Below are 26,753 nucleotides of genomic sequence, written 5' to 3'. Positions count from 1 at the left end.
CATCCATTAACTAATTTACTTTCAGCAACTTATTTAAATCATCTATTCCACATTCAATAGAACACATGCTTAGTGTATATATTTCGGTCTCATAATTGAACATTTTCAGCCCTGATATAATTCTAGTGGATCTATACCATAGATCCTTCTTATGAAGCAGTGCCCTCATGTGATTTGATCAGAAGAGCACAAGCTGTGTAATGAAGGGCCAATTATATTCATTGAGTAATAGTGTCACAGAGTGATAAACAACAGAGAGACAAGACCTCAGGCCACATCGACCAACAGTGATGTGGATGTTAGGAAAATTCAGGGTGACTTGGAAAGGCTGGGTGAGTGGGCAGATACTTGGCAGATGGCGTTTAATGTGAATAAGTGTGAGGTTATCCACTTTGGGAGTAAGAACAGGAAGGCAGATTATTACCTGAACGGTGTAGAGTTGGGTAAGGGAGAAATACAAAGAGATCTCGGAGTCCTTGTTCATCAGTCACTGAAGGTGAATGAGCAAGTGCAACAGGCAGTGAAGAAGGCTAATGGAATGTTGGCTTTTATTACAAAGGGAATTGAGTACAAGAGCAAGGAAATCCTCTAGCATTTGTACAGAGCCCTGGTGAGACCACACCTGGAGTATTGTGTACAGTTTTGGTCTCCAGGGTTAAGGAAGGACATCCTGGCTGTAGAGGAAGTGCAGCGTAGATTCACGAGGTTAATTCCTGGGATGTCTGGACTGTCTTACGCAGAGAGGTTAGAGAGACTGGGCTTGTACACACTGGAATTAAGGAGATTGAAAGGGGATCTGATTGAAACATATAAGATTATTAAGGGATTGGACAAGATAGAGGCAGGAAATATGTTCCAGATGCTGGGAGAGTCCAGTACCAGAGGGCATGGTTTGAGAATAAGGGGTAGGTCATTTAGGACAGAGTTAAGGAAAAACTTCTTCTCCCAGAGAGTTGTGGGGGTCTGGAATGCACTGCCTCGGAAGGTAGTGGAGGCCAATTCTCTGGATGCTTTCAAGAAGGAGCTAGATAGGTATCTTATGGATAGGGGAATCAAGGGATATGGGGACAAGGCAGGAACCGGGTATTGATAGTAATTGATCAGCCATGATCTCAAAATGGCGGTGCAGGCTCGAAGGGCCGAATGGTCTACTTCTGCACCTATTGTCTATTGTCTATTGTCTATAACAGTCACCTATGTTGACACCAATCCTGCTCTAACCCATTTTTTAAAATTCTCCCCAATTCCATCAACTTTCTTCCCAAATTCTACAACTCATCTGTACACTGAGACAGTTCACAGAGGCTAATCAAACCAGCAACCTACGCATCTTTGAGTGTGTGAGGAAAGTGGAGCATCTATAAGAGACTTACAGGTCACATAAAGAATGTTGAAACTCCACATGGATAGAACTGGAGGTCAGGATTGAACCTGCATCATAGGTGCTGTGAGGCAATGGCTCTATTAGCAACACTAGTGTGCACCCTATTAGTTTACATTCGCATTTCTAAAAACATTGAAGAGACTTTCTGCTAAAACGGTGATATATGGATGTTGGATTAGAATGGAATCAAATTTGTCTAAGCTATTGCAAATGACCCATGACGAAATAAAAACTAAGATTAAAACTAGATAGGAAGACTAAATCAAGGGTAGGATATCACTCATAGAAACATACCTCAATCAAATATCAACAATATTAACAAATATCAACATAATGGGACATGCCTCTTCTAAATATCTTCCTGAACCTCCATTTAGTGTACAAAAAAGAGTAGTTATCCAAATATGTTTTCTTTTTCAAATATTGGACAAAACCTTTCTCCAATTTCTGCTTTCCTTTCCAAACTAGAGCAACCTTGACTTATTTTCCTAAATTGAAGTTCATGACATACGTTTGGTGGATTCCTGGCAAGATTCCAGGAACTCTGACAACATTTGCACTTCATGCACAGAAACCAAGAATGATCAAAAGGATTGTTCCTATAATCAGGGAGGAAATTCCCAAGAAATTACCTTTGGAAGCTAGAGCAGATGAGGTAGCTAAAGAGACAGAAAATCTGTAATGACATCGAGAAGAATGGGTTTCATAATTTACCATTCATTTCGAGGTTTGGCACTGTATTTCCAAGTCAGTACACGAAAGCCAACTAAAGAAGCAGGAAAATAGCGACAATAAATTTGAAAAGTGGCTAACCCTTCAGAATAAGCTGTAAATGTTGGAAGGATTCTACCATGTAGAAACAAGATCATGCCCATTTCAACTTAAACTGCCCTTCTGCCTACATTGGAGAACAAAAAAAAAATAGACATGTAAATGGAAAATGACCAAGTTTAGAACATAGACCAAGAGGAATTTATTTGGCAAAGGGTAGTGAATCTATGGAATTCTTTGACACAGATGGCTGTGGAAGCCAAGTCATTGGGAATATTTAATGTGGTGGTTGATCGGTTCCTGATTAATCAAGGCATCAAAAGATACAGGGAGAAGGCAAGAGAATAGGGTTGAGATGGATAATAAATCAGCCATGTTGGAATAGTGGAGCAGACTCGTTGGGATGAATGACCTAATTTTGCTCCTATGTCTTATGGTCTTATAGAAGATCCAAAGCCTAGAAATTAGACTTCACCTATATCTGATGCATTAAAATTATATACTTAGTCTCAAGATGGAATCTATTCTGTGCATAAAATGGTAAAATAGGTCAGAAGCAAGTTTAAAACAATGAAATTTACACACATAAATAAAGATATAGCAGGACAAGATTGGTTGCTGATGAAACCATGCTCCATTCAGTGCAACTGCTGCCAAGTTGTTATGTAGCAGTCAAAAATGAAGTATCAGCCCTGAAGGACACAATCCACCATGAGCTACAGGAATAATGTTGCACCTGGCTGAAGTACTTAGAATTAGGAGTCACAATCGTTTTGAGACAGTGACACCATCAATGTGTCCACCCTGCCAGGCTCTTAAGAATTTTATGTGTTCAATAAGATCAACTTGTATTTTTCTAAACAAAATACAGGGCATTGGAAAAAATCTTTTCAATCCCTCCTCATGGTATCCCCATCGCAAGAACCTTCCTCACAATTCCTCTACTGCAAGTATATCTTCCTTTGGTAGGGACTCCAGAGCTATGCACAACACTACAATGTAGTCTCAGCTTTCTGATTCATTCATACTTCAAAGCTTTTTTCAACAACACTTTCATTTTCAATAACATTTTAATAACCAAATATCAATTACCTAGAAGTAATCTCAAAGTCCCATTCCCACATCTGAAGCAAATAAGAGCAGTTTCCAATAATACCTCAGTGCCCTAGGATCCAGCTCATTAAGAACACTGTGTTTTGTCATGCTCTCCAAACTTTCACAGAGACATATTCTTCTCTGACCTCACAAGTCTGTTCCCCCACTCTTCTCCCCTTCAAACACCAGAAAAGCTGAACCTTTCCTTTATTTCAAGCTGGTGCCCAACCCATTGACCTCTTGTCCAGCGAAGCGGAGGCAGGATAGTCTTTGAGTTTACACCTGCTGTCTAGAGAGGATCTGATCAGTGAGACTTCAACACTAATTAAATTCTGTCTTCAATGAATATTGTAAAGCAATGTCTCAGCTGAATTTGGTGAGCTGTAAATGTTGAATGCTGCTCTCCACTGGCAGTAACAACAAATAGGTTTGAATGTTCTATTCTTGGTTATTCATTTGGCACAAGGGTAATTCTAGCATATATTGAAGGAACTGCTAAAGATTCCAACTCTCCCTACAGCTTTCCTCTACTTTGGTCCAATCTATGTGGCCAGCTGATCATAATAAGATGTATGGTAATGTTTGCTGTGCCCTTTTAAGTATTACATTTTGTTCATCAGGACAGGAATATAATGCTTTGGAAAAGGTTACAAATGGGATACTGTTTCAAAGTGTTAGACCCCAGAGCATCCAAGACAAATTGGCAAATTGGAACCAAACTTGGCTTTGTCATAGGAAGCAGAGGTTCAGAAGATGAAGGTGGAGGGTTATTTTTGTGACTGAGAGTGCATGACCCATGGGCATTTTAATAGTGTGCTAAGCACCAGAAGCATAGTTTGGTAAAGTCATAGTGTACAAAAGAATGTCCTTTAACCCACCACGACAATAGTAACCAACAATTAATTAACTACAATAATCTGATTTACTAGCTCTTAAGTTACATGAAGATAAAAACCTTCATTAGCCAGGGCATAGAATATAAGAGCAGAGATGGTGCAGTACAACTTTATAAAACACTGGTTTAGCCACAAATTAAGTAATGTGTGTAGTTCTGGTCAGCACTCTACAGGAAGTCATATAAAACCGAATAAAGCACTCGACTGATAGCCAACCAATCCACCAAGTTAATCAATCAGCGCTTAGTCAGTGATGCACATACAAACTGTAGAGAACTAAGAGTTTTTTCTCTGCCAAGACAGGTTAGATCAAAGGGAAATAGCAAATGCATCAAGTATGACATTATTATAGCAACATGTGATAATCTGATACAATAACCTTACTGAGGGGTCTCATTGTAGACTGGCAACACAACAATCTGTTGAATCAGTTTTATTATTCTCAGCAAGTCCTTCACTCTAATGTTCTTCTTTACCCATCAATTTCCTTACTGGATACTGGTAAGAGTTGTAATAAAAAGAGGGAAGCAAATTTATCCCAGAGAGAACACACAATAGTGTACTTCTCAATGAGCCTTACATTACTTTGACACTAGAACAATGCAGAATTACAAAGTTATGTTATTGAAAAGATCGAATTCAATGCAATTTTTCTTTTCAGTATGAGTAACTAGGATCAAGCATACAAGCCAAACTCTTTCCCTTAGCCAAAGTAGTGAGATGGTGCAGCAGGCCAAAAGTGGAGACTCAAAGACAAGGTAATCAGGAGAATTTATGATTGTAGGAAAGCTGTACTCCATTCATCACATCTGGCAGTAATGCATCCTTCAGTTTCAACTAAAGAAATTGTCAATCTATTATAAGATACCACTGAGGCTGAATTGTATCTTCTCTGTTCTAGTGCATATGCTGATTAATGTAAGAAAGAAGTAGCCTTAGTGTACTCAGTGGTGAGTAAATACACTTGATCAATATCAAGCAAAGCTAATAGCAACCACTAAACCAACAGTATATTGAACCATAGAATATACTTTGAGTAATGGGCATGGTTCTCAGCATCAGTAAACTTCTCAGAAATTCCAAGTACTGAAGCAGTTCATAGAGAAATCGTAAACTAATCCTCCAGAGCTCTAGGTTATCACTAAACTTAGATGAGATAATGGAAAGAAGGAGTCTGAGAGCCAATAATAAAGGTAGAAATCTAGAAAATATTTAAGGCACAGAGATAATACAAAAGAATATTAAATTCAGCTCTGGGGGTAGATCCAGGCAGCATAAGTTCAAATATGAAAGATATTTGGTAGATGATAAATTATTCTGCACAACTAATTTAGTAAAACATCCTCGAATTGTTCCTGAAGATGTTGACTATATGAGAAAGGACATTAGTATCACTTCAAAAACTACTGGAACAGATAACTGAAACTTTAATCAAAGATTAGCTTTTAAGAGATGCCATAGGAAGTGCCTTAAAGATGCACACAGACCTATAACTGGAAGAAAAAGGAGATCTTTGATGATGTCAAGGCTAGGGAAGGAGGCAGAAAAAGAGGACCTTAATATAAGGATGAGAATATTCAAACTGAAGCATCATCAATTAACGTGGAGGTCAGCAGAAACAGGGGTGATGCTGGGACACTGGTTTATGAATTATAAAGATGAATTCATCTTTAGGATGAGCACATGATGGGACAAGAGATCATTGAAAGAATTGTGTCAAGAAGTAACAAAGACATTTTCAAGGGCTTCAGCAAGGATTATGGCATTCACAATAATGAGAAGGTTGTTTCGTCCGATATTGGAGCTCGATGAAGAATTGAGACAAATCAGAATAGCAAGTGCAAGGGGAACAAAAGCAGTGGGTGGATGACATTCAGTAGTAAACTAAGTATAATGCTCTGGTTACTCAAGAAGCAATAACACAACAGTGAAGAAAGAAATTATTAAAATTACTATTTAGAGAAGGACAAGGATCATGCAAGAGACATGCTGCCAGACTGGACAACAGAAATGATAATAGAAGTTGCTTTGTACCATCATGTCAAATGCTGAAGGAATGCTGAAAGGAAGCATAGAGTGATATTTTACTATGACCAGAAGTCATTTGTGACTTTGTGAAGAGCTGTTTCAATGCTATGGCAGTGGGGTGAACTAGATAAAACTACAGTGCTGTTGGAAGATAGGCATGGGTGTATGAGACAACAATGCATTCAAAGGACTTAGGAATGTTAAAGGGGGTTTGAGTAAGGTTTGAGTCTAGGCCTCATATGGAGCCAGTGATCATTAATGGAGAATGTGTGGAGCAGGTTAAGACCTACAAGTATCTGGGAGTACAGTTAGACGAGAAGCTAGACTGGACTGCCAACACAGATGCCTTGTGCAGGAAGGCACAGAGTCGACTGTACTTCCTAAGAAGGTTGGCGTCATTCAATGTCTGTAGTGAGATGCTGAAGATGTCCTATAGGTCAGTTGTGGAGAGCGCCCTCTTCTTTGTGGTGGCGTGTTGGGGAGGAAGCATTAAGAAGAGGGACGCCTCACGTCTTAATAAGCTGGTAAGGAAGGCGGGCTCTGTCGTGGGCAAAGTACTGGAGAGTTTAACATCGGTAGCTGAGCGAAGGGCGCTGAGTAGGCTACGGTCAATTATGGATAACTCTGAACATCCTCTACATAGCACCATCCAGAGACAGAGAAGCAGTTTCAGCGACAGGTTACTATCGATGCAATGCTCCTCAGACAGGATGAAGAGGTCAATACTCCCCAATGCCATTAGGCTTTACAATTCTACCGCCAGGACTTAAGAACTTTTTAAAAGCTATTATTAATGCTTTTTGAGATAGTGATTTAGATGCATATCATATTCTTTACTGAGTTAAGTATTGTATGTAATTAGTTTTGCTACAACAAGTGTATGGGACATTGGAAAAAAGTTGAATTTCCCCATGGGGATGAATAAAGTATCTATCTATCTATCTATCTATCTATCTATCTATCTATCTATCTATCTACAAAAAGAATTAGATAGCGTCATGCAGAAACATTTCTACAATAATTTTAAAGAATTAAGATAGGCAAAATTTGCATACTACTTTTGAAGAGTCAAATGCCGAGATGGGTAAATTGATTGATACATTTACAGATTCTAGGCATCATAGACAAGGTCCACAATTATTGCTCATTCTTAAGTTTGTATAGTGAACCTATATTTGTCTTTGCTCATAGTCTTACTGGACTTGATTGTCCCACAATTACAATCCATCCACATTAAGACCTTCATATATAGGTATAAGGAAATTGCATATCCCAGCTCACAATTACTACTCAGCACATTGAGTGCACAAGTTGTCAGCATGCTTTGTTCTAATAGAACCAGTCAGTCTGCTGCATGACTTGGAGGAAGTTTGTAAGTGCTCTCATTAACCTTTTGCCTTTGTGCTTCTTGCTGGAACAGCATGCAGTTTGGGAGGAGCTATTCGATGCAAGTGATAGCTGTGCTCTTCAATTTGGTGATGATCTTATATCACCTATTATGTTAATTTCTGGACTTTAAAATCAACTTTTGCCCCATCAAATTCAAGTAACTGCAGATTTTCATCAATCCTGCTTATCTTTTCCTATTTGAATAAAATGGGCAGCTTCAACCCTGCCCACTTTGAACATATTGAATAGTTACAACCAGTCTTGCACTTACCCTTTGAAGTCTCACATAGATTGGCAAAGTACAATTTTACTTTCATTTTGAACATGCAAGAGGATGTTTCAAGGATCTTTCAAACAGATAAATCAAAGTCTGGTAGCATAATTGAAGCTTATGAACATAAACAGCATTATGAACCTGTTATGCAAAGTAATCTTGTTTTCTGTTGCACCTTCTGTATGAACGTGGAGCTGTATCAGTGCCCAACAACATCAACAAAAAGGAGGCTGTTTGACTAGCAAACATAGGTAGATTTGCAGGTAGCTTTGTTACTTTTATATCTTTTAAAATTATATAAAATATTCCTCCTTTGGGCCTCAGTTGGAAAATTTAGATCTACACTACCCCAAATTTACCACGCATCAGACTGCAAGATGTTTGCAGACATTCTTTCTCTGTGACTCAGTTGAGAAGAGGGTACTATTCATTCAACTCTTTTGTGAAACCCTGTCAACCACTATTTCACCAGCCAACAGCTACTCCTACCAATTTGATACACATGTTGGTGAGGCCAGGTTATTAACATTTGCACCTCACTTCACAATGTTACTTGAACTGGGATTGTACGTTACTGACTCCAGCAATTTCTTGCCATTTTCCACACAGCGTTAAACTGGAGTTCTACATGTTGTGGTCCTTCCTCACCTCTGAGATCATTTTAGTACATTCTTCTCTAGGTTTCTTATGGACCTTCCACACCTATTTTAAAAAGCGAGAACTAACGCAGACATAGGGAGAAGGTTAATCATAAACAATAGATACACAGTTTCTTTATCTAGCACAAGTGGAAGATTTTGAGCTGTGGATTAACTGATTATTTATTCAAATTCACAAATAATTCCTTACATTTGTATTCTATGGCCTTATTGATAAAGGTGAGTCCTTCAACTTTTTTTTCTACATTTTCATTATCTTTTCATTGCATTCTCTAAAATTTATATATCTAAATCATGTTTCTGATATATAAGGCTTTAGAGTTTGATGTTTTTGCTTTCCTCCCAAAAATGTGTTACATCACTTTTTCTTTCTGTATCAGATTTTAACAAAAAAATTTCTGCTTCATTCACTAACCATCAATTTCCTGAAGCTACTTACAACCCATCTGCATGCAAACAATCTTCCTATTCCTCTGATGTCTTCAAATATTAATATCCTCTGCTCTTGTCCAGATCATATAAAGTAAGAGCAGAGAGACCCCTGGAGGACTTTAACATCCTTCCAGTCAGAAGATATATGTACATACTACTCACTGGTTTCAAATGACTAATTATGCATTTAACAATATTCTCATTAATATAATATGCCTTGAATTTATCACAACTTTCTTATATGACAGGTCTAAAAGAAATTCCAAGGAGTATGAAAGGAAAATTTACTTAAATCCATAAACATTGTATTCCTTTGTCTCTATATTCTGCTATGTCATCAAAATATTCTGGTGGAATTAATGGATATAATTTTCATACGTTATATGGAAAGTGCAGCAGACAAAGAGGTCACTTGGCCTAATGGTTCATAATGGTGTTTATACACCTCATAAACTTCATATCACCCTCCTTCATCTAATTTAATCAGCAACATCATCCATTCCTTTGTCTCTTAATACTTAATCTTATTACATTAATCCCATTTAATTCTCCCTATTTTCCTATCAAAGTCATTTCCTCCCCATCCCTTCAGATGACTATTTCATTGATTATGGCCATGCATTCCAAAATAGAAGTCATAAAAGTCTAGTGACTTTTCCCACTGAATAACCCTGCAGCATTTTAAGACCTTCGTGCTGATCTATAATGTCCTACTTCTCCACCTCTTGTTCTTGAACACTTAATTTACACTACCATATAAGTTTGAATAAATAAGAAAAACCTCTTAACTTCTCCTTTGCTCAGCAGGGAGTTTTTTTTTACAATTGATCCTACCATTGTGTTAACTGATCTTTTGTTTTATCATTTTACATCGCTTGCTAGATTCTCTTTGTATTTGCTTAATATGCATTTTACTTTCCCTTTGCTAAATATGACATTATTGGCTAATTATATTAGATGCATCTTGGTTTTAACTTTTACCTTTGAATTAATGTTTTTCATTCATTCAAAGAATTTTACCTTTGTTTTGCTTTATTTATTTCTGAAAATATAGTTTGTACAGTTTTGGTAAAAACATATCCTCTGTTTGTCCAAGGTACATTTTGACATGCATTTTCCATTTAATTGTGCTATTCCCCTTTAAGCCTCAGTAAAATTCACTTTCTTCAAGTGAAGTACATCTGCCTATAACCATTGCTTTTCTTTTTCACTTTAAGTCTGAAACTAATTATATTATGATCTATATTCTCTTGTTGCTTTCTTCCATTATCCAACCTCTTGATCAATTTCATTTTGAATAAGCAAATTCTGAACACGTCCATTTTAGACCAAAGCCATATTTATCTGGAAGCAATCCTTAGCACAATTAAAATTCTTTCTCCTTTCCAATTTACATTACCTTTATTTGACTCATCTTTGGAAAATCGAGCTTATCCATTAATATCACTCTGCCTCTACATTTTGCTCTATCAATCACATAACTTTCTTTGGCTTCACTGCTTGGTGGTCTATAATAAACATACAATTGTGTACCAATCATGCTTAAGTGCTTTAATTTTAGATAACTGGATTCACATTTTATGGTGTTCTTGCAACCATAGCTTTTATAACCATTATTTTGTTACAAAATTAATATCCTCCAATGGTTTCATGCTATATTGTTGGAAATTTACAAAGCATGTTATCCATTGCAATATTTAAAAATATCACATGCCAAAATTGAGATTTTGTAATTGCCATAACTGTATGATACATAAGAGTATCTTCTTATGATATTTCAAAACTCTAGCATACAGACACACTACCATTTTGCTAGACAGATTTATTAACATCTATCTTTATTGATAGCTGTAAATGGAATATTTACACTAAATTCAAGAAAATTCATGTGAAGACAATCTGTGTGTGAAAACAATACCTTTCATCAAAAGGCTGCTCAATCTCTGGGAATAGATGGACTACGATTTAGCCAATTCATTCATTCGAAGATTGTTGTCAATTGAAACCTTTTTAACAACATTTTTTCCTGTTTTTGTCCAGATAAAGTATTGCAATTGAGTAGTTAAAAGCAACAAAGTACTGATTCACCATTTCATATCTAGATAAGCAATTGTGAAGATATCACCAAAAATATCTGCAACAATGTAAAGTAATTCAGTCCTCCCAGTTCACAGTGAGTATCAATCATGAATTTACAATAATCCCACTTAATTCTCTCCATATTCCCATTAAATGCCACCCCTTATATTCTACCACTCACTTGGGGCATTTCACAGTGGCCAATTAATCTACCAGCCTGCACATTACAGAGATGTTAGAGGAACCAGATCACGCAGAGGAAACCCATGAGGTCACAGGTAGATTATGCAAACTATTGTATCTCCAGAGAACTTTTTGGAAACTCTCCCTTTATACCCTGTATCATTCAAAGTTAAGGGACTGGAACCACACATCCACTGTCAGGTTAATAGCAATTTAGAAATTCATAGCACAAAACGTGTCACTTGGCCTATTGCACCCCTGCTAGCAAAAAAAAGAGCTTTTCAGATAAATCCTATCTCCTAGTCTTAATCTTTAGTCTTGTAGAGTGTAAAAAAACAGGTGTCATTTCACAAATTTTATACATGAGACAAGGATTCCAGCCTCCCTTTCAACACCAGACTACACTCTTCATTAGATGAAAAGTTGTTACCTCAACTATCCTCCTGCACATTTTAATGAACAGTTTGTTTCTTCCTGCTTCTTGATAAAGGCTATAAAGTAAAATAATGGAATGCTTTGCATCAGCTTTGCTCTTATAAGCTGCCTTTTACTGTCATGTGAATGAAACCATTAACCAGTATGTCTGCACACCTACTCAATATGAACACAAAATTATTAAATTGTTCATTACATATTCAATGGGAATAGAAAGAGAAGGAGACTTCCCCAATAACTCAACTTGCTTCACCAAATAAGTCAAACTTAATTCTGTAAAAAAAAATACTGTAAATTCATTTCAGAAACCTGTTGCAATGCTCTCCATTTGCTTGAACCTGAATCCAGGAAATGCAGAAGAAAGCACCCTGACTGACTGGCATCCAATCCACCAACTTAGTCATTCAGTGCTTAGCCAGTGATGCACAGAGACTGCTCAGTGCACCACAGCAACTCACCAAGACTCCTGCAATAGTGCTTCTCAATGATCAACTCTGACACCTAGAGTAGTAGGTTCATGGGTACATTATCTCTCGCCAGTTCCCTTCTGAGTCACACATTCCAGATATATATCCTGCCTTATTTGTCCTCACTAGGTTTAGACTGCATATCTGCCCCTAACATCACATAGATTGAGGGGTTCAAGATGGTATCTTAGCCCCTTCTCATCAGTATTAGATTCAGGTAACAGTGCTGGCTTTCCAGAATCATCCTCATTTTATTGATCAACAAAACAATAAAGCACTTCTGCAGCCAGCAATGAAGAGGTCTTTAGAGAGTTGTCTGAGATGAACATGTATTTGGTGTTTCTAAATCCCACGCTTAACACTGGTTAATCTATTTTATTGTTATTCTTGCTGATAGCTTAGTACAACAGATCATTATTCTAAGAGTTAAGAGCAAACAATAGACAAGACTGGAGAAGATTGACAGATTTCTCTCAAATATACTGTATTAGTGAATAATTTAGGTTTATATTACAGTTTGAGTATCATGGTACTCATTGCTGATGCTCCATTTTAGCTTTCACTGAGTTGTTACTAAATTGCCCAGTTGCTGTCTTTCCTCTGGGTTATCAGTCATGTAACATAACTATGTGTTGTTTCACCCAATCCTGAATGTATCTGATAATTTCTACTAGGCACACTTAAGCAGCATAGACCTTCTCGATCTGCACAATGGCAGCATCCATATTAACAGGACTTCAAATCACTCAATTTTTGTGATGTTGTATATGCAGGTATTGGAATAAGGAATATCACATGGAAACAAAATCTGAAGAACACCAATAGTCCATTATGGAAAATTTGGTATCTAGATACACGACCCACACTACACACTGATTAACCAGTTTGCTCCACTTATATGGCAGCTTCTTGGATGTTGTTGAGAATGCATAAAAATTCCAAGATCTATCAATATTCTTCAGGTGGAGTACTAACTGTAAGCATTCATAGATTATCGTGATCTCTTCTTTACAAACGGGCTGTCTGTAACTCAAATGTTCAACATATTTCAACAGCTATTCCTTTCTCTTAATCCAAATATTTGTTTGTGGCTCTGAGAATAAAATACTGAGAACTAATTAGTTTCTTCTTTAGCTTTACCACGGTTTACGTAACCTCCAAAAACAGCATTTTCTAATGAACATGATGTCAACATCATAAGCAGGGCACAGAACTAGCACATTCTTCGCGTATTCCCCAACAACCCCCCTCCCCCCACTCCATCGCGTTTGCCGATTCCAGGCATTCAGGTTGAAGGATGCATTGACATATGAAAAATAGCACCAACATGCCAGGAGAACGGATAAGCACTTCCAAATGATAACGTCACGTTTGCATCTTGGGGATATTCGAAATTGAATTGGACAGATGCAGCAGCCTGAAGTTGCTACACTTTGTCCAAAGTTGGCGACAGGGGTCTTCTAAAGGTAGCCTAAACAAAGCTGCTACGCTAAATCCCCTCTTACACAACTAATTCTTCAGTAGATTCAAAACGCGAAGTTCCAGAACGGACCAGACAATGGACAGGGTACTTCTTGCTGAATCTACACTGAGCGTCCTTTTTACCTTTAAAATTCGGTCTGATTCGGGCGTCGTATCCTGACGTCCTTCCCATCAGCTTGTCCAGGAAATCTGAGGGGGACATGGTCTGCGAGGCCGGTTTGGTTGAAGACCTGGAATCATGTTCCTTGGAGAGGGCTAACCTGAAGAACACACAAATCGGCTTTAGGACGATCGGCGCTGACAATGTGCTTAAAATACACAGACATTGCGCCGTGTTGTGCTGGAAAAAGACAGCCAATTTGAATGAAAATATGTTGGGCTTCTCCCAGTGTCAAATGAATGATTAATGTGTCTAGCAAAAAGTGTCTCCAATCTGATTTCCTTTTCAATTGCACACACATTTTCCTCAAAGCTCATACTTTTAAAATTAATGCCAATGGTTGCTTTCAGAGGAAGATATATATCAGACAGATTTTAATCTAAACACGCTTCAAGCTGCTGAAAGCCATATTACCAAAGCTTTTTGGACGCAATTGGAATGCATAAAAAGTAGTACAGAGCCGTACCATCAGACCTCCCCTCCCTACATATGCACAGATGAATACTTAATACTGGCGGTCTTCATTTATTGTGAGCGCTATGATGGATTCGTTGGGGACCATCTATTATTTACACATGTTCGGACCAATCAACTGGTTTTCTCTGCCCAAACATCGAGAAAGCAAATGAAATCGCGAGGCTACATTTCCAAACACTTGCGATTATCTGAAAACAGCTTCGGGAACAGAAAATAATACGGAATTTCCAGAACTTCCGCTAAAGATCACAGGCTGGCGAATGAGAGGGGACAGTTCTCGCCCTCCACGAAAGAAAGGGGTCATCAAATTAGGGGGGCGGAAGGTGGTGTTGGGGCAGTTTTACGCTGAGGTAACCTCGCGTTTAAGACATCAACTTCTAGCCCGTATACAACAATAGTGGGGCTTCCATCAGTCACAGACCCCTTCGCCGCATGCTGGGAGATGCTTTGTTACTCCAGTGTATGCTCACAGGATTAAGACACATAGAAATTCTTGTCATACGTGCTAGGCAATTCCCTATTGTTCGAATCGCCGAACTGGTTGTGCTTTTAACGTGCAGAAAAGCAGAGAGGTGCAAACGCGAGACAATCCGTGCAGTATCCCCCGATAAATGACAGCCATACCTGAAGTTGCTTGTTTCTAAGATGCACGCAAACACCGTTGTCAGGATTTTCACAACTGGTCGATTCATTCCGCCAAACTCTTATCTCTCTGTCTGTGTGGTATCGAGGGCAGTGTTCTGGAAATAACGTCCCTCCCCACCCCACCCCACCCCTTCCTAAAAAAATAATCGGCAGATCGTGTAGGAAAGTCAGATCCAACGCTTTCCACCCAAACTGTCGGCAGATGGAATTGGGTTGATGCAGGCGGAGAGGGAACAATGCAGGACATCAGTCCTCAGTATCATCGTGTGGTAAGAGACTTGGAGATCGCGCTGCTGCTGCGGGGAGTGAAGAGCGTCAGAATGGCATCTTTTCCCAAAGCCCCTCCGTAAACACGACGTCAGGGAACTGGAGGAATCAAACTTCATGTTAAGGGAAGCGTTTGAGCTTCGTCTCACCTCCCGGGAAGCGACAGCACCATATTCGGTATACCAGGGGTTCAGAGGGGTGGGGATAGTGGGGGTTGGGGTAAGGGGCTGGAGGGCGGCTCAAATGGAGAGCGGGCCAGCCACTGGAGCAATAGGAGCTTTAACGTAGCAGTTGCATTTCAGCACTTGGATAGCTCCCGGAGCTTCCAGTTCCGACAGCACGCATGTCCACAAGCCCCTTTAAAGAGACGTGACCGGCTTGTAAAGGAGCTCGAGGTGATTAGATGGAGAAGGCAAATACGCGTCCACACCGATCAAGAATCAGTAAAGTGATATAGATCGAAATCGCTTTCTGCATTTCCCTTCTGCTGTCTGTTAATGACTGTGGATAACTGTGCATGCGATGTGCATCCAATTCAAAAGCATCAAAACCATTTTGTGAAACTCGGAGCTCGTTGCTGACTGGTTAGCTTGGTATTTTTTTTTTCTAAAACTGCTCTGACGCCCACCTGTTAATACAAAGTTGTTTCACTCTCGTTCTTATGGATTTCTGTCTTCCGACTCGCTGCCCAGTACGTTTTCCCAGTATCTAGCAGAGCGGAAATAAATGTTCCGGATAAACAGCGGACTAATAAGGAACTGTTAAGTTTTATATGGGAATAAGATGGTGATCTTCTGTACTTTTTATGTTTGTAGATGTTTACAAATAAAACGTTCACTCAATGATCTTTCAAGTAATAGTCACTCTGTCCGTTTGGTTGCCTTTTGCTAAAGCCCATTTGCGATTAACTAAATCTGTATAACTCCTGTTCGTCGTTGTTTTATCAATTAGAGTTTGATGATTCCCGGTATTTATTCGTGTGTTATTTTATTGAATTACCTCTTTTTTTTTTTAGAATGACTTGATTCTAGTTTATAGCTTCCAAATTTAAACCATAAAATAGTTTACAATTTAAGAAATCTTTCTTTTAGTTATCTAGCATTTTTTTCCACTACAAATGCCTGAAGCAGCTCATATTGTACTTCATAAACTGCGTGTAACCACAAAGAAGAAGCTTCAGGATTACGAGAGGAACATCGTCTGGAACCTAAGGCATTTTGTAGAGTTATGATCTTTGAATTAATTTTCTTTACTTAATAGTAAATGCATTAAGATTTCAAATAAACGTAGAAGTGTTGTAAGTTCTCTTTACTAAAATGACAAGTTAAACCAAATGACTGAAACTAATCTGAATTATTGAAATCTTATCATTTTCAATTATGCATTTTACACATCAATAAATTCTAGTATATCCAATTTGTGACCCCACAAGGCGATGATAGGAGATCGAATAAGAATCACAAAATAGAACTGACGGGTCGATTAAGATTTTACCCTGCTGGACGTTTGTTCCATTGGAACGATCTATATAATGCGGGTCATGTTCTACAGAGCATACTGTATCTGTCCTCCAGATTGCATGTTGTCAGAAAGTCTCCGCGAATGGCTCCCACCAGTTCTGAAGTGCCTCTGGCACCGACTCCATCAAAACTTCCATCTGTCCGGTTTGACTTCTTCCGGGGGTGTGGAACATTGAAAAGTACCTCTGCGTTGACCTTGAGATCTTCCTTTCCATTCGTTTGCTAACTTTCATGTCCTGTTCCGAACCGAGCAACTGTCTCACCCCCATCTAAGGTCCGCACGCCATTCGGTTCCGTAATGATCACGACAACAGGAGTTCCTACTACAAGTGGCGACATTTTAGTAGTGCCCATTAATTGTGAAGCACTTTGGAACTGAGCTCATGAAAGCCATTATAAAATGCGAAGCAAAAATCAAACTTTTACGCAGGCTGTCAGCCAGCGTTTGTGGAGGGAAATTAGCAGGCCACGTCGACTATCCATTTCCCTCCGCAGATGCTGACTGACCGCCTCCGTTCGTCCAGCAGTTTAGTTTTGCTCCACGTTCTAGCATCCGCAGTCTCCATTATAACATTCGGACCTGTTTGAGAAGCTGTTTCCTCACTACCCTTGCACACCCTTTCTTAGAAATGATTCAGCACACTGCACTTGAATCCGCTTTCGTACGATATCTCAACTATTATTCTGACCAGGTTCATCAGCTCGCAGACAACAACATTAGTGGACTCAGGCATAGTTGAGGATATCAAGGTCCAGCGTTACCCAAAAATGGAATTTAGAGCAACATGTCGTCACGTGCACACGCATAATGTTTTCATTACGTTGACCCGGGACAAGGATGCAAACATTCGGTGACCTAAAACAAAAGGGAAGCTCGCGCTGCTATCACAAGTAAGTATTCAACCCCGAAAAGCCGGACAATTGTCTCAATGCCACGGAATACTACAGTATATGGAGTTTTATCTTGCGCAGTAATACTTCTATGCTATTTAATTTTAAGAGGCTGATAGATCCAGGGACGTCCAGACTAACACCAGTCAGTGTGACTTGCAAATTAGTAGGGTTTAAATAACTGACTGCTGCGGCTGGACAGACTTATCGGTAAATACCTAACCTCATACGAGGGGCAGAGTTGTCACACAGCTTGCTTTTGCTTCTCCTTCTTAGGATGTCTCCTTTATCGTTTCCCTTTCCACCACTACTCAACATAGTGCCTGATTGCCGGTAGGAATCTAACAACCGCGGCTAACATGACAGGATGATCACACGCAGATTTCTACCCGCTTTTGCTGAAATCTTTGGCAGTACATACCAAGGATAAGAGGCCATACAAGTGAACTTTTTTTCTGAAAGGCACCGTGATTACTCAACGACTCCTCTGGTGTATTGAGCAACTGTTCAGAGCACAGGAGATAAACCAGCAAGATATGATTTCTTCTCTGACAGCTCTGTCTTCACCATTGAGTGATAGCCTTTCTAGTTTCAAAATGTTATATGAGGTTTTTCATGCGTTGATGAAATGTGTTTACATTTAAATGATTAATGGATTCAAAGCAATTATTATGTTGTACATGAAACTAATCATTCTTTATCCCTTCTGCATTTTATGGCAGCAGCTTCAGAGTCTATATTGTCAAATTAAAGTTGTTTGAGTTGTTTTAATGACTTTTAAAGTAGGAATAGGGTGAGAAGGTCACCTAGAGCAGTGGCAGATTATAGGAAGCTCCCTGGTGCATTTACATTTCATAAAGCTTTGCTTCGTTTCCCCAATGGTGGGCTCACTGATCATCCCAGTGCTATAGGACATGCTTATATCCAAGGTGTTCAGATATGGTTGGCAGAGGACCAATGTCATCTGCCTTGAATGCAGATGCTAGTGCTGGTCAACAAGAAGTCATTGTCATATCGCCTTTCAATGGTAGGCTAGTGGAGGAATAATTCAATGTCATAGGATGGGTGTGCCTGCCAGTTGACTGTCGATAAAGTATAGGTTCACACAAGTTTTCTGTGGAGATCAAACAACCAGAGGAAAATACATCAGTGAAGTAGGCCTCACCAGATAGTCACCCTGGTGATGATTGTTCTATTTGAATGTAAATCAGATATCATTAATTCTGAAACAATATTTAGCATTTAGCCCTGAACAATTTAAAATATGATTTGTAGCAACTTATAAACACAAAAGATTATGCGGGTGCTGGAAATCTTGAACAACACACCCAAAATACTGGAGGAATTCAGCAAGTCAGGCAGAATCTATGGAAGGGAATAAGCAGTCAACATTTCCAGCTAAGATCAAAGCATCAACTGTTTATTCCCTTCCATAGATCCATAGATGCTGCCCGACTTGCTGAGTTCCTCCAGCATTGTGTGTGTGTGTGTGTGTGTGTGTGTGTGTGTGTGTGTGTGTGTGTGTGTGTGTGTGTGTGTGTTATTTGTGGCAAATATAGCTTTTAGAAGCAGTTGTTTTGGAGCTATAGTTCCCAGAACTTTTCTCCAGTTTCTTAACATCACAGCAGTGTCTGTTGCAAATCAAATTAATGAGACTCATTGTGATTTGCCAACAACTCTATTGTTGTGTTGAACAAAACTTGTGAAGGAATGAGATAAACAGGAGAGATATAAACTCGAAAGTTCAAAGTAAATTTATTATAAAAGTACATATATGTCACCATATATAACCCTGAGATTCATTTTCTTATGGGAATACTCAATAAATCCAATAACCATAATAGAATCAGTGAAATACCACACCAGTGTGGGTGGACAATCAGTGTGCAGAAGTCAGCAAACTGTGCAAGTACAAAAGGAAAGCAGAAATGAGGTGAAGAGCCCTTGAAAGCGATTCCATAAGTTGTGCGAAAAGTTCAGTGACGGGGCAAGTGAAGCTGACTGAGGTTATCCCCTTTGGTTCAAGAGCCTGGTGATTGCAAGCTAATAACTGTCCCTGAACCTCCTGGTGTATGTCCTAAGACCCCTGTACCTTCTTCCTGATGGCAGCATCAAGGAGAGAGCATGATCTGTATAGTGGGGGTGCCTGATGATGGATGCTACTTTTCTGTAACAGCACTCTATGTAGATATCCTCAATAGAGGGGAGAGCTTTATCCATGATAGACTGGGGTATATCCAATACTTTTGTAGGATTTTTGGTTCAAAGGCATTGGTGATTCTAGAATAGGGCTGTGATGCAGCCAGTTAATCTACTCTACACCACACAGCAATGGAAGTTTTTCATATTTTTAGATGTCATGCCAAATCTTCACAAACTCCTAAGGAAATAGAGGTTCTGTCAAGCTTTCTTCATAATTGCACTTAAGTGCTGGGTCCAGGCCAGGTCCTCTGTCTGAAATGATAACTCCAAGGAATTCAAAGTTGTTGACCCTCTCCAACTCTGAGTCCCCAACTCTAGTGCTTATGGACATTGAGTAAGAGGTTGTTGTTGGGCACCACTCAAGACAGATTTTCAATCTCTCTCCTATATGCTGATTCATAATTCCTTTGATTTGGCTACAGTGGTGACATCAGCAAATGTAAATATGGCATTGGAGCTGTGCTTAGCCATACAGTCATAAGTATAAAGTGAGTAGAGCAGGGTGTTAAGCACACAGTTGTGTGGTGATTGTGGAGGAGATGTTGTTGCCAATTCAAACTGACTGGAGTTTGGAAGTGACGAAATTGAAGACCTAGCTGCACAGAGGTATTGAGGTCAAGGTCTTGAAGCTTATTGATTAGTTTTGAGGGGATGATAGTATTGAATGCCGAACTGTAGTTGATAAAAAGCATCCTGCTTTCCAGATGTTCCAGCGTTGAGTGAGTAGCCAATAAGGTAGCATCGGCTGTCGACAAATTGGAATGAATTTAAGTCACTTCTCAGGCAAGAGTTGATACGTTTCATCACCAAGCTCTCAAAACACTTCATAACTATGATTGTAAGTGCTACTGGATGATAGACATTGAGGCAGGTTGCCACATTCTTTTTAGGCACTGGTATAATTGAAGCCTGCTTCAAGCAGGTGGGTACCTCATGCTACCTAGCGAAAGGTTAAGGATCTCAGTGAACACTCCAGCCGGTTGATCAGCACAGCTCTTTAGTACTTGGCCAGGTACCCCAACTGGGCAGGAATATTTGCATGAGTTCACCCTCCTGAAGGATGCTCTCATGTCAGCCTCAGAGACCGATGTCACAGGCTCATCAGGGGTTGTGGGAATTTATGATGGTTCTTGCATGTTAAGGTGGCCAAGGTGAGAATAGAAGGCATCAAACCCATTTGGAAACGAAGCCCTGTTGTCACCTATGTTGCTTGATTTTACTTTAAAAGAGGTGATAGCATTCGTGCCCTGCCACAACTGTTGAGCATCCTTCATTGATTTAAGTTTAGTCCAGAATTATCACTTCATCCATGAGATGGCTTTTTGAACTGTATTTTTGCCAAACAGTACGATGTCTCCTCTTATTTATATAGCAACAGCTTTTCTAATTGCCAAAACGTTATGGCTAGGCCGCTCACAAACCGAAACTTTGTGAGTGCTGCTGTATCATGTTGGAAGTCACAGGACTCCCATTATAACTACTGTTGCTCATGATAAATAACAAAGACTGTCGTGGTAAAGGTTGGTCACCTGGACTTATAAACAGCAGATACCAAGGGAGTGGAGATAGGGCATAGGGCTTTTCAACAAGGTTGCATACATACATATAATGTGACTGTTTAATATATTCTTCCAAAGACAGTCTGACTCTAATTTTTCACATAAATCCCTGGAAGGTCCTAATCACATAGACTGAACAAATCTATCCTGATGCTGTGCTCCCCAATCAAATAGAGGAAAGGAGTCCTTGGGCCATGCAACTACACAAACCCTTCCAGCACCTCTCTTTGCTTGTCTATCAAGCTAACCTGCTTCTCATCTGGACAGAGGGTTCTGCACATCCTGCAGCATTCAAAACAGTGAAGCAAGAAAAGCTGTGATAGTTTAATCGGTTGAGCCAGGCGAATACAACTCTCAACAAATTAGACATTTGCAAGATGAAATAACTCATACAAGTCATGCAAACAGAATTGCATGCTGATGATTACATTAAGCAGTGCTTCCCATCAACAGCAGTTTAATCCAATCCTATGAATCATTATTCAGCAGTTCAGAATCAGAATCAGGTTTATTATCACCATCATGTGTCATGAAATTTCTTAACTTAGCAGCAGCAGGACGATGTGATACATGATAATATAGAAAGAAATAAAATAAGTAAATTAATTACAGTAAGTACAGTATTAATTACAGTATGTATATTAAATAGATTTAAAATAGTGCAAAACAGAAATAATATATAAAAAGGTTAGGTATAGTTCATGGGTTCAATGTCCACTTAGGAATCATATGGCAGAGGGACAGAAGCTGTTCCTGAATCACTGAGTGTGTGCCTTCAGGTTTCTGAAGCTCCTACCTGGTGGTAACAGTGAGAAGAGGGCATTTCTGGGGTGAGGGGTTCCTTAATAATGGTTTTGCCTTTCTGAGGTACCGCTCCTTGAAGATATCTTGGATAATATGGAGACTAGCACCCAAAATGGAGCTGACTAATTTTACAATTTTCTGTAGCTTTATTTTGTCCTGTGCAATAGCCAAACCACACTCCCCCCCATACCAAACAGTTATGCGGCCTGTCAGAATGCTCTCCATGGTACATCTATAGACATTTTTGAGTATTTTAGATGACAAACCAAATTTCTTCAAACTCCGAATGAAATATAACTGCTGTCTTGCCTTCTGTATAGCTGTATTGATATGCTAGAACCAGGTTAGATCCTCAGAGATCTTGACACCCAGGAACTTGAAATTGCTCACTCTCTCCACTTCTGATCCCTCCATGAGGAATCTATGAGTTTGACTACAGGGTAGGATTTGAGACTGTCAAATTAAAAAAGTAACAGGATAGGGGGATCCTAATGACACGATTGGACCTACTTGCATGGAGTTGAATTTGGTAATTAGCTCTCCTGTTGGCCTCTCAACCATCTAAATGAATAATAATTAAAACCAGTGTGATTGCAACAGGAACAGGGAGAGAATTGATTGGTCTTCTTAGCTTTATGAATACAAGAAAACAAGATCTAATCCCAAGCAGGAGGGAGGATTAAAATTAATCGCATGCTGTGGGAAGTTAATTTTACCTTTATCATTCATCTTTCCCTTATTAACTCTTCCCATCACTGCCTGTAAGGAGTTAATATATTCTCCCTGTAACCGTGTGGGCTTCCTCTAGATTCCTCCTACAGTCCAAAGACGTGCTGGTTGGTAGGTTGATAGGTCAATATACAAATGTTTTATATTGTTCTGTGATAGGGCTAGGATTAAAGTGGGGGTTGCTGGGTGCCACGGCTCGAAGGACCAGAAGGGCTTACTCCACACTGTATCTCAATAAATAAGCAGATAAATAAATACAATGTTGACAATTACCACAGATGTTTAATACTTAGGCTGTGGTTTCCAAGTTTGATTGAGCTGCATGTTTTCACTTTCCTGGAAAAAAGTAGTCAGAACAATGCAACCAGTTTTCTCTCTGTATGTTTTGCTGAGAATAATCCTGAAAATAATTTCATTTGTTAAGTGCTATTCAAAACATTTGGATTCTGTTTCCAATGTGCCTGCCCCTTTAAGATAACTGCTCTGCTTCCCCAATACCTTTGTGGATAAGGACACTTCAGCTGCAGTGAAAAGGCACAAATATCCAAATTAACGGATTTTAATTCCCTGATTCTGCTGAGTGAGCAGGATTACTGCAACTGAACATTGGAAAGGAAAGCCCAGTCAGGGTTCCTCACCCTGTCAATATCCAGAGAGCTCCACTGGGAACGACAGCTTTGAACATTGTGAGCACGAGCTCAGAAATAAATCTATAATGCCCACTGCCAACAAAGAATATTCAGTGATCACAAAATGTGATGCGTCAAACAGGATTGCACTGTCAAAAGTTGTATAATCCTCCTATCAATGAACAACGGTTTATGGTAGAGACTGCTTAGTGGACCTTACTCATCACCTGCTGGATATGGCCTCTTGCATTTCACCTAGTTCTTCTGACTATCTACATCCTGAAGTAGGGTGGGAGGAGTAGCAAGGTTTCACAGTGAATAGATCTCAGTCACCAGACACCTGGAGCCAAGCCCTTAAAATGTCTTTGATAGGAGAAAAGGTTGAGGATGGTGCTCTGTCTTTGTCAGTTAGAACTGTGATTTATATTAAAAAATCTCTGATGTTTTAAAAATTACAATTGACATAAATAATTATTTTTTTGAAAAACACAAAATAAATAATTCAAAAGCACAATAAAAATGAAGAAAGTATTAAAATAAAGTAAATAACAAATACATGCCTGTAATACCTGAGTTATGATCCTATTGTGTACCTCCCTCTAGTGGCTGGATGATGGTACACAATAAAATGGCTTCATACAGAGAAAATACATTTTTTTCATCTGCTGAATTACCAGACATGTTCTCACTTTGTTTACATACACTGAGAGAGGTTGTTGTGAAAATTGGTAACAAAGAATAAACACAGATTTTGTTGAATAGTTTTGAAAGTGAATATTCTTCATCTTTCATGAGATTTGGAGATGTTTTCTTTTCTAGAGCAGCATGGCTACCAAAGTAGATTTAGATGATTACAGCTTTTGCACTTGTGTTATCCATCAATATAACTACAAAATAATACTTACCGCTTTTCAGTAATTCAAGGCATTATGAGTTGAATACAGAAGACTGTTGTGTTTGAGTTTGTATAATATAAGTCATAATTGATTAAAAAAAAACTTTCTGCAGCCAAACAAAGGGACAAGTTGTTATAAGAGCAACACCCACAAAATGCTGGAGGAACTCAGCAGGTCAGGCAGCATCTATGGGAATGAATAAACAGTTGACATTTCGAGTTGACATCCTTCATCAGGGCTGGGAAGGAAGGGGAAAGAAGCCAGAATAAGAAAGTGGAAGATGGGAAGGAATATAAGCCAGAAGATGATAGGTGAAACCAGGTGGAGTGATGAAGTAACAAGCTGGGAGGAGATAGGTGGAAAAGGTAAAGGGTTAGAGACGAAGGAATTTAATGTGAGAGGAGAGTGAACCATGGGAGAAAGGGAATGAGGAAGGGCATCGGGGAGATGATAGGCAGGTGAGGAGAAGAAAAGAAGTAGGAGGTGCCAGAGTGGGGAACCGAGAAAGAGGGAAGTGGAGGGGGAAGAATTACTGGAAGTTTGAGAAATCGATGTTCATGCCATCAGTTTGGAGATTACCCAGCTGTTGTTCCACCAACCTGAGAGTGGCCTCATCATGGTAGTAGAGGAGACCATGGACCGACATGAAGGAATGGGAATGTGGTTTGGAATTAAAATGGTTGGCACTAAGAAATACTGCTTTTTGCAGATGGAGCATCGATGTTCAACAAAGTGGCTCCCCAATCTATGTTAAGGGATCTCCAATGTAGAGCAGGTAGCATTGGGAACACTTGATACAGTAGATGACACCAACAGATTCACAGGTGAGCTGTACCCTCATCTGGAAGGACTGTTTGGGGTTCTGAAAGGCAGTGAAGGAGGAGGTGAATGCAAGGTGTAGTATTCCTTCTGCTTGCAGGGATGAGTGTCAGGAGGGAGATTAGTTGGAGGGGAAGATGAATGAACAAGGAAATCATGGAGGGAGAGTTAGTTAAAGTAGTTGAAAAGCCCATGGCCTACCCTCAGCCCTATAGTGCAACATTATACATTTAATAATTAGAATTTACATCCAGCTGAAACTACTGCTGATCTAATCACAACTTTGAGATAGCTGAAGTTTTGTAATGGATATTTGTGTTCAGCCTTTCTCCAGAGACAGAGGTCTGGAGAGATACCAGGGAAAGGGAAAGAAGGGGCGTGCAAAGGTGAGAGCAGAGCTCAGGGTTTGAATGAGTGTAGGATGACAAGACTCAACACAGGTACCTCTGAAATTGTAGCTGTGATCCTATTGTTCACCTCTCTGTGGATTTGCTAAAAAAAAGAAATAAAATAGTTTCACATCAAAAAAGCAGTTTCACACCTAAAAACAGCAGTTCCACCTATTGAACAGTGAGGCAAAACAAATAAAACTACCGATGCTAAAATCTGAAATAAAAATAAAGAAACCAGAGAACTACTCTAGTCATTTAGCAATTTGGAAGCAGAGTCCAGCTAATGTATTGGGGTGAAAATGCTTTATCAGGACTGAGAAAGCAGGTTGATTTATGTTGCAGAGATGGTGGGGAAGGGCAATGGGTGGAACAGATGGAATGTCAGTAACAGGCAGAAACAGGTCAGCCGTTAGAAAGACCATGAAGCTTCTTTATGAAATGTTTGGCTAATGTAGACTGTCTGGGTGATACATAGCCTGGCCTACTGCTGTGAGTGGAGTTGACCAGAATAGACAACTCAAAGATAAAAAAAAAACAATTACGAGAGGACTGGCATGTAAAATGGTCATTCATGATACAAACAAAAGAAAGAACAAGTTACAAGAATTGGTGGTTTAAGTAGTTTAGCATGGACTAGATGGGCTGAAGGGCCTGTTTCTGTGCTGTACATTTCTATGACTCTATCTGAAATTATCTGAAGTTCAATTATTTAAGAGAACATTGGCTGCAACATGGCCAGATGAAAACTGTGGTGTTCCTCAAAGTGACATTGGGCTTTAATATAACAGTGAAGAAGACACAAATAGGCAGGTTAAGATGGAATGGAAACTTACTCTTTACTGACGCTCACCACTCCTGCTTCCTCTCCTGGCAATGAGGACTGAAGCTTCTGCTGCCGTTTCTGTAGATTTGGGTTTTTATGAGATGGGGTTGCTATCCCCATGCTCAAATTCTCTCCTTTCACAGCTGGGCTTGAGATGGTCCATGGTGGGGTGCGATGGTGGGAAGAGAAAAGGTAATTGAACACAATAGATACTGGAAATCCAGTGGACGGTAGACTGGGGGACCGCTATGTCAAAACCCTTTGCTCTGTTAGCCACAACTGCCACAATTTCCGGCTGGCCATCCATTTTAATTCTATTTCCCATTCCCAATCAGATATATATGCCCATGGCCTCCTTTACTGCTG

The 26,753-nt window shown here is 39.4% G+C and overlaps 1 protein-coding gene across 4 annotated transcripts in view; it reads right to left on the bottom strand.

The window, feature by feature from the left end:
* Positions 1-15,636, bottom strand: part of glra2 (glycine receptor, alpha 2) — a 181,299-nt gene extending 165,663 nt beyond the window's left edge. For 2 of the 4 annotated variants that reach the window (XM_073045817.1, XM_073045816.1), the window contains exons 1-2: positions 14,836-15,636; positions 13,698-13,834 (exon numbers count right to left, since the gene is read on the bottom strand). In XM_073045817.1, coding sequence (XP_072901918.1) covers positions 13,698-13,834; positions 14,836-14,903 — 205 coding nt within the window. In that variant the 5' untranslated portion in view covers positions 14,904-15,636. Of the gene's footprint in view, positions 1-13,697; positions 13,837-14,835 lie in introns of those variants that run through there. The other 2 variants (XM_073045820.1, XM_073045818.1) reach the window with 2 other exon arrangements.
* Positions 15,637-26,753: the final 11,117 nt, after the last annotated feature.

This window comes from Hemitrygon akajei, chromosome 5 (assembly GCF_048418815.1).
Source record: "Hemitrygon akajei chromosome 5, sHemAka1.3, whole genome shotgun sequence".
Taxonomy (NCBI): Eukaryota; Metazoa; Chordata; class Chondrichthyes; order Myliobatiformes; family Dasyatidae; genus Hemitrygon; species Hemitrygon akajei.
The sequence above is the reverse complement of the archived record's forward strand: the minus strand, read 5'-3'. Positions and strand labels throughout refer to the sequence as shown.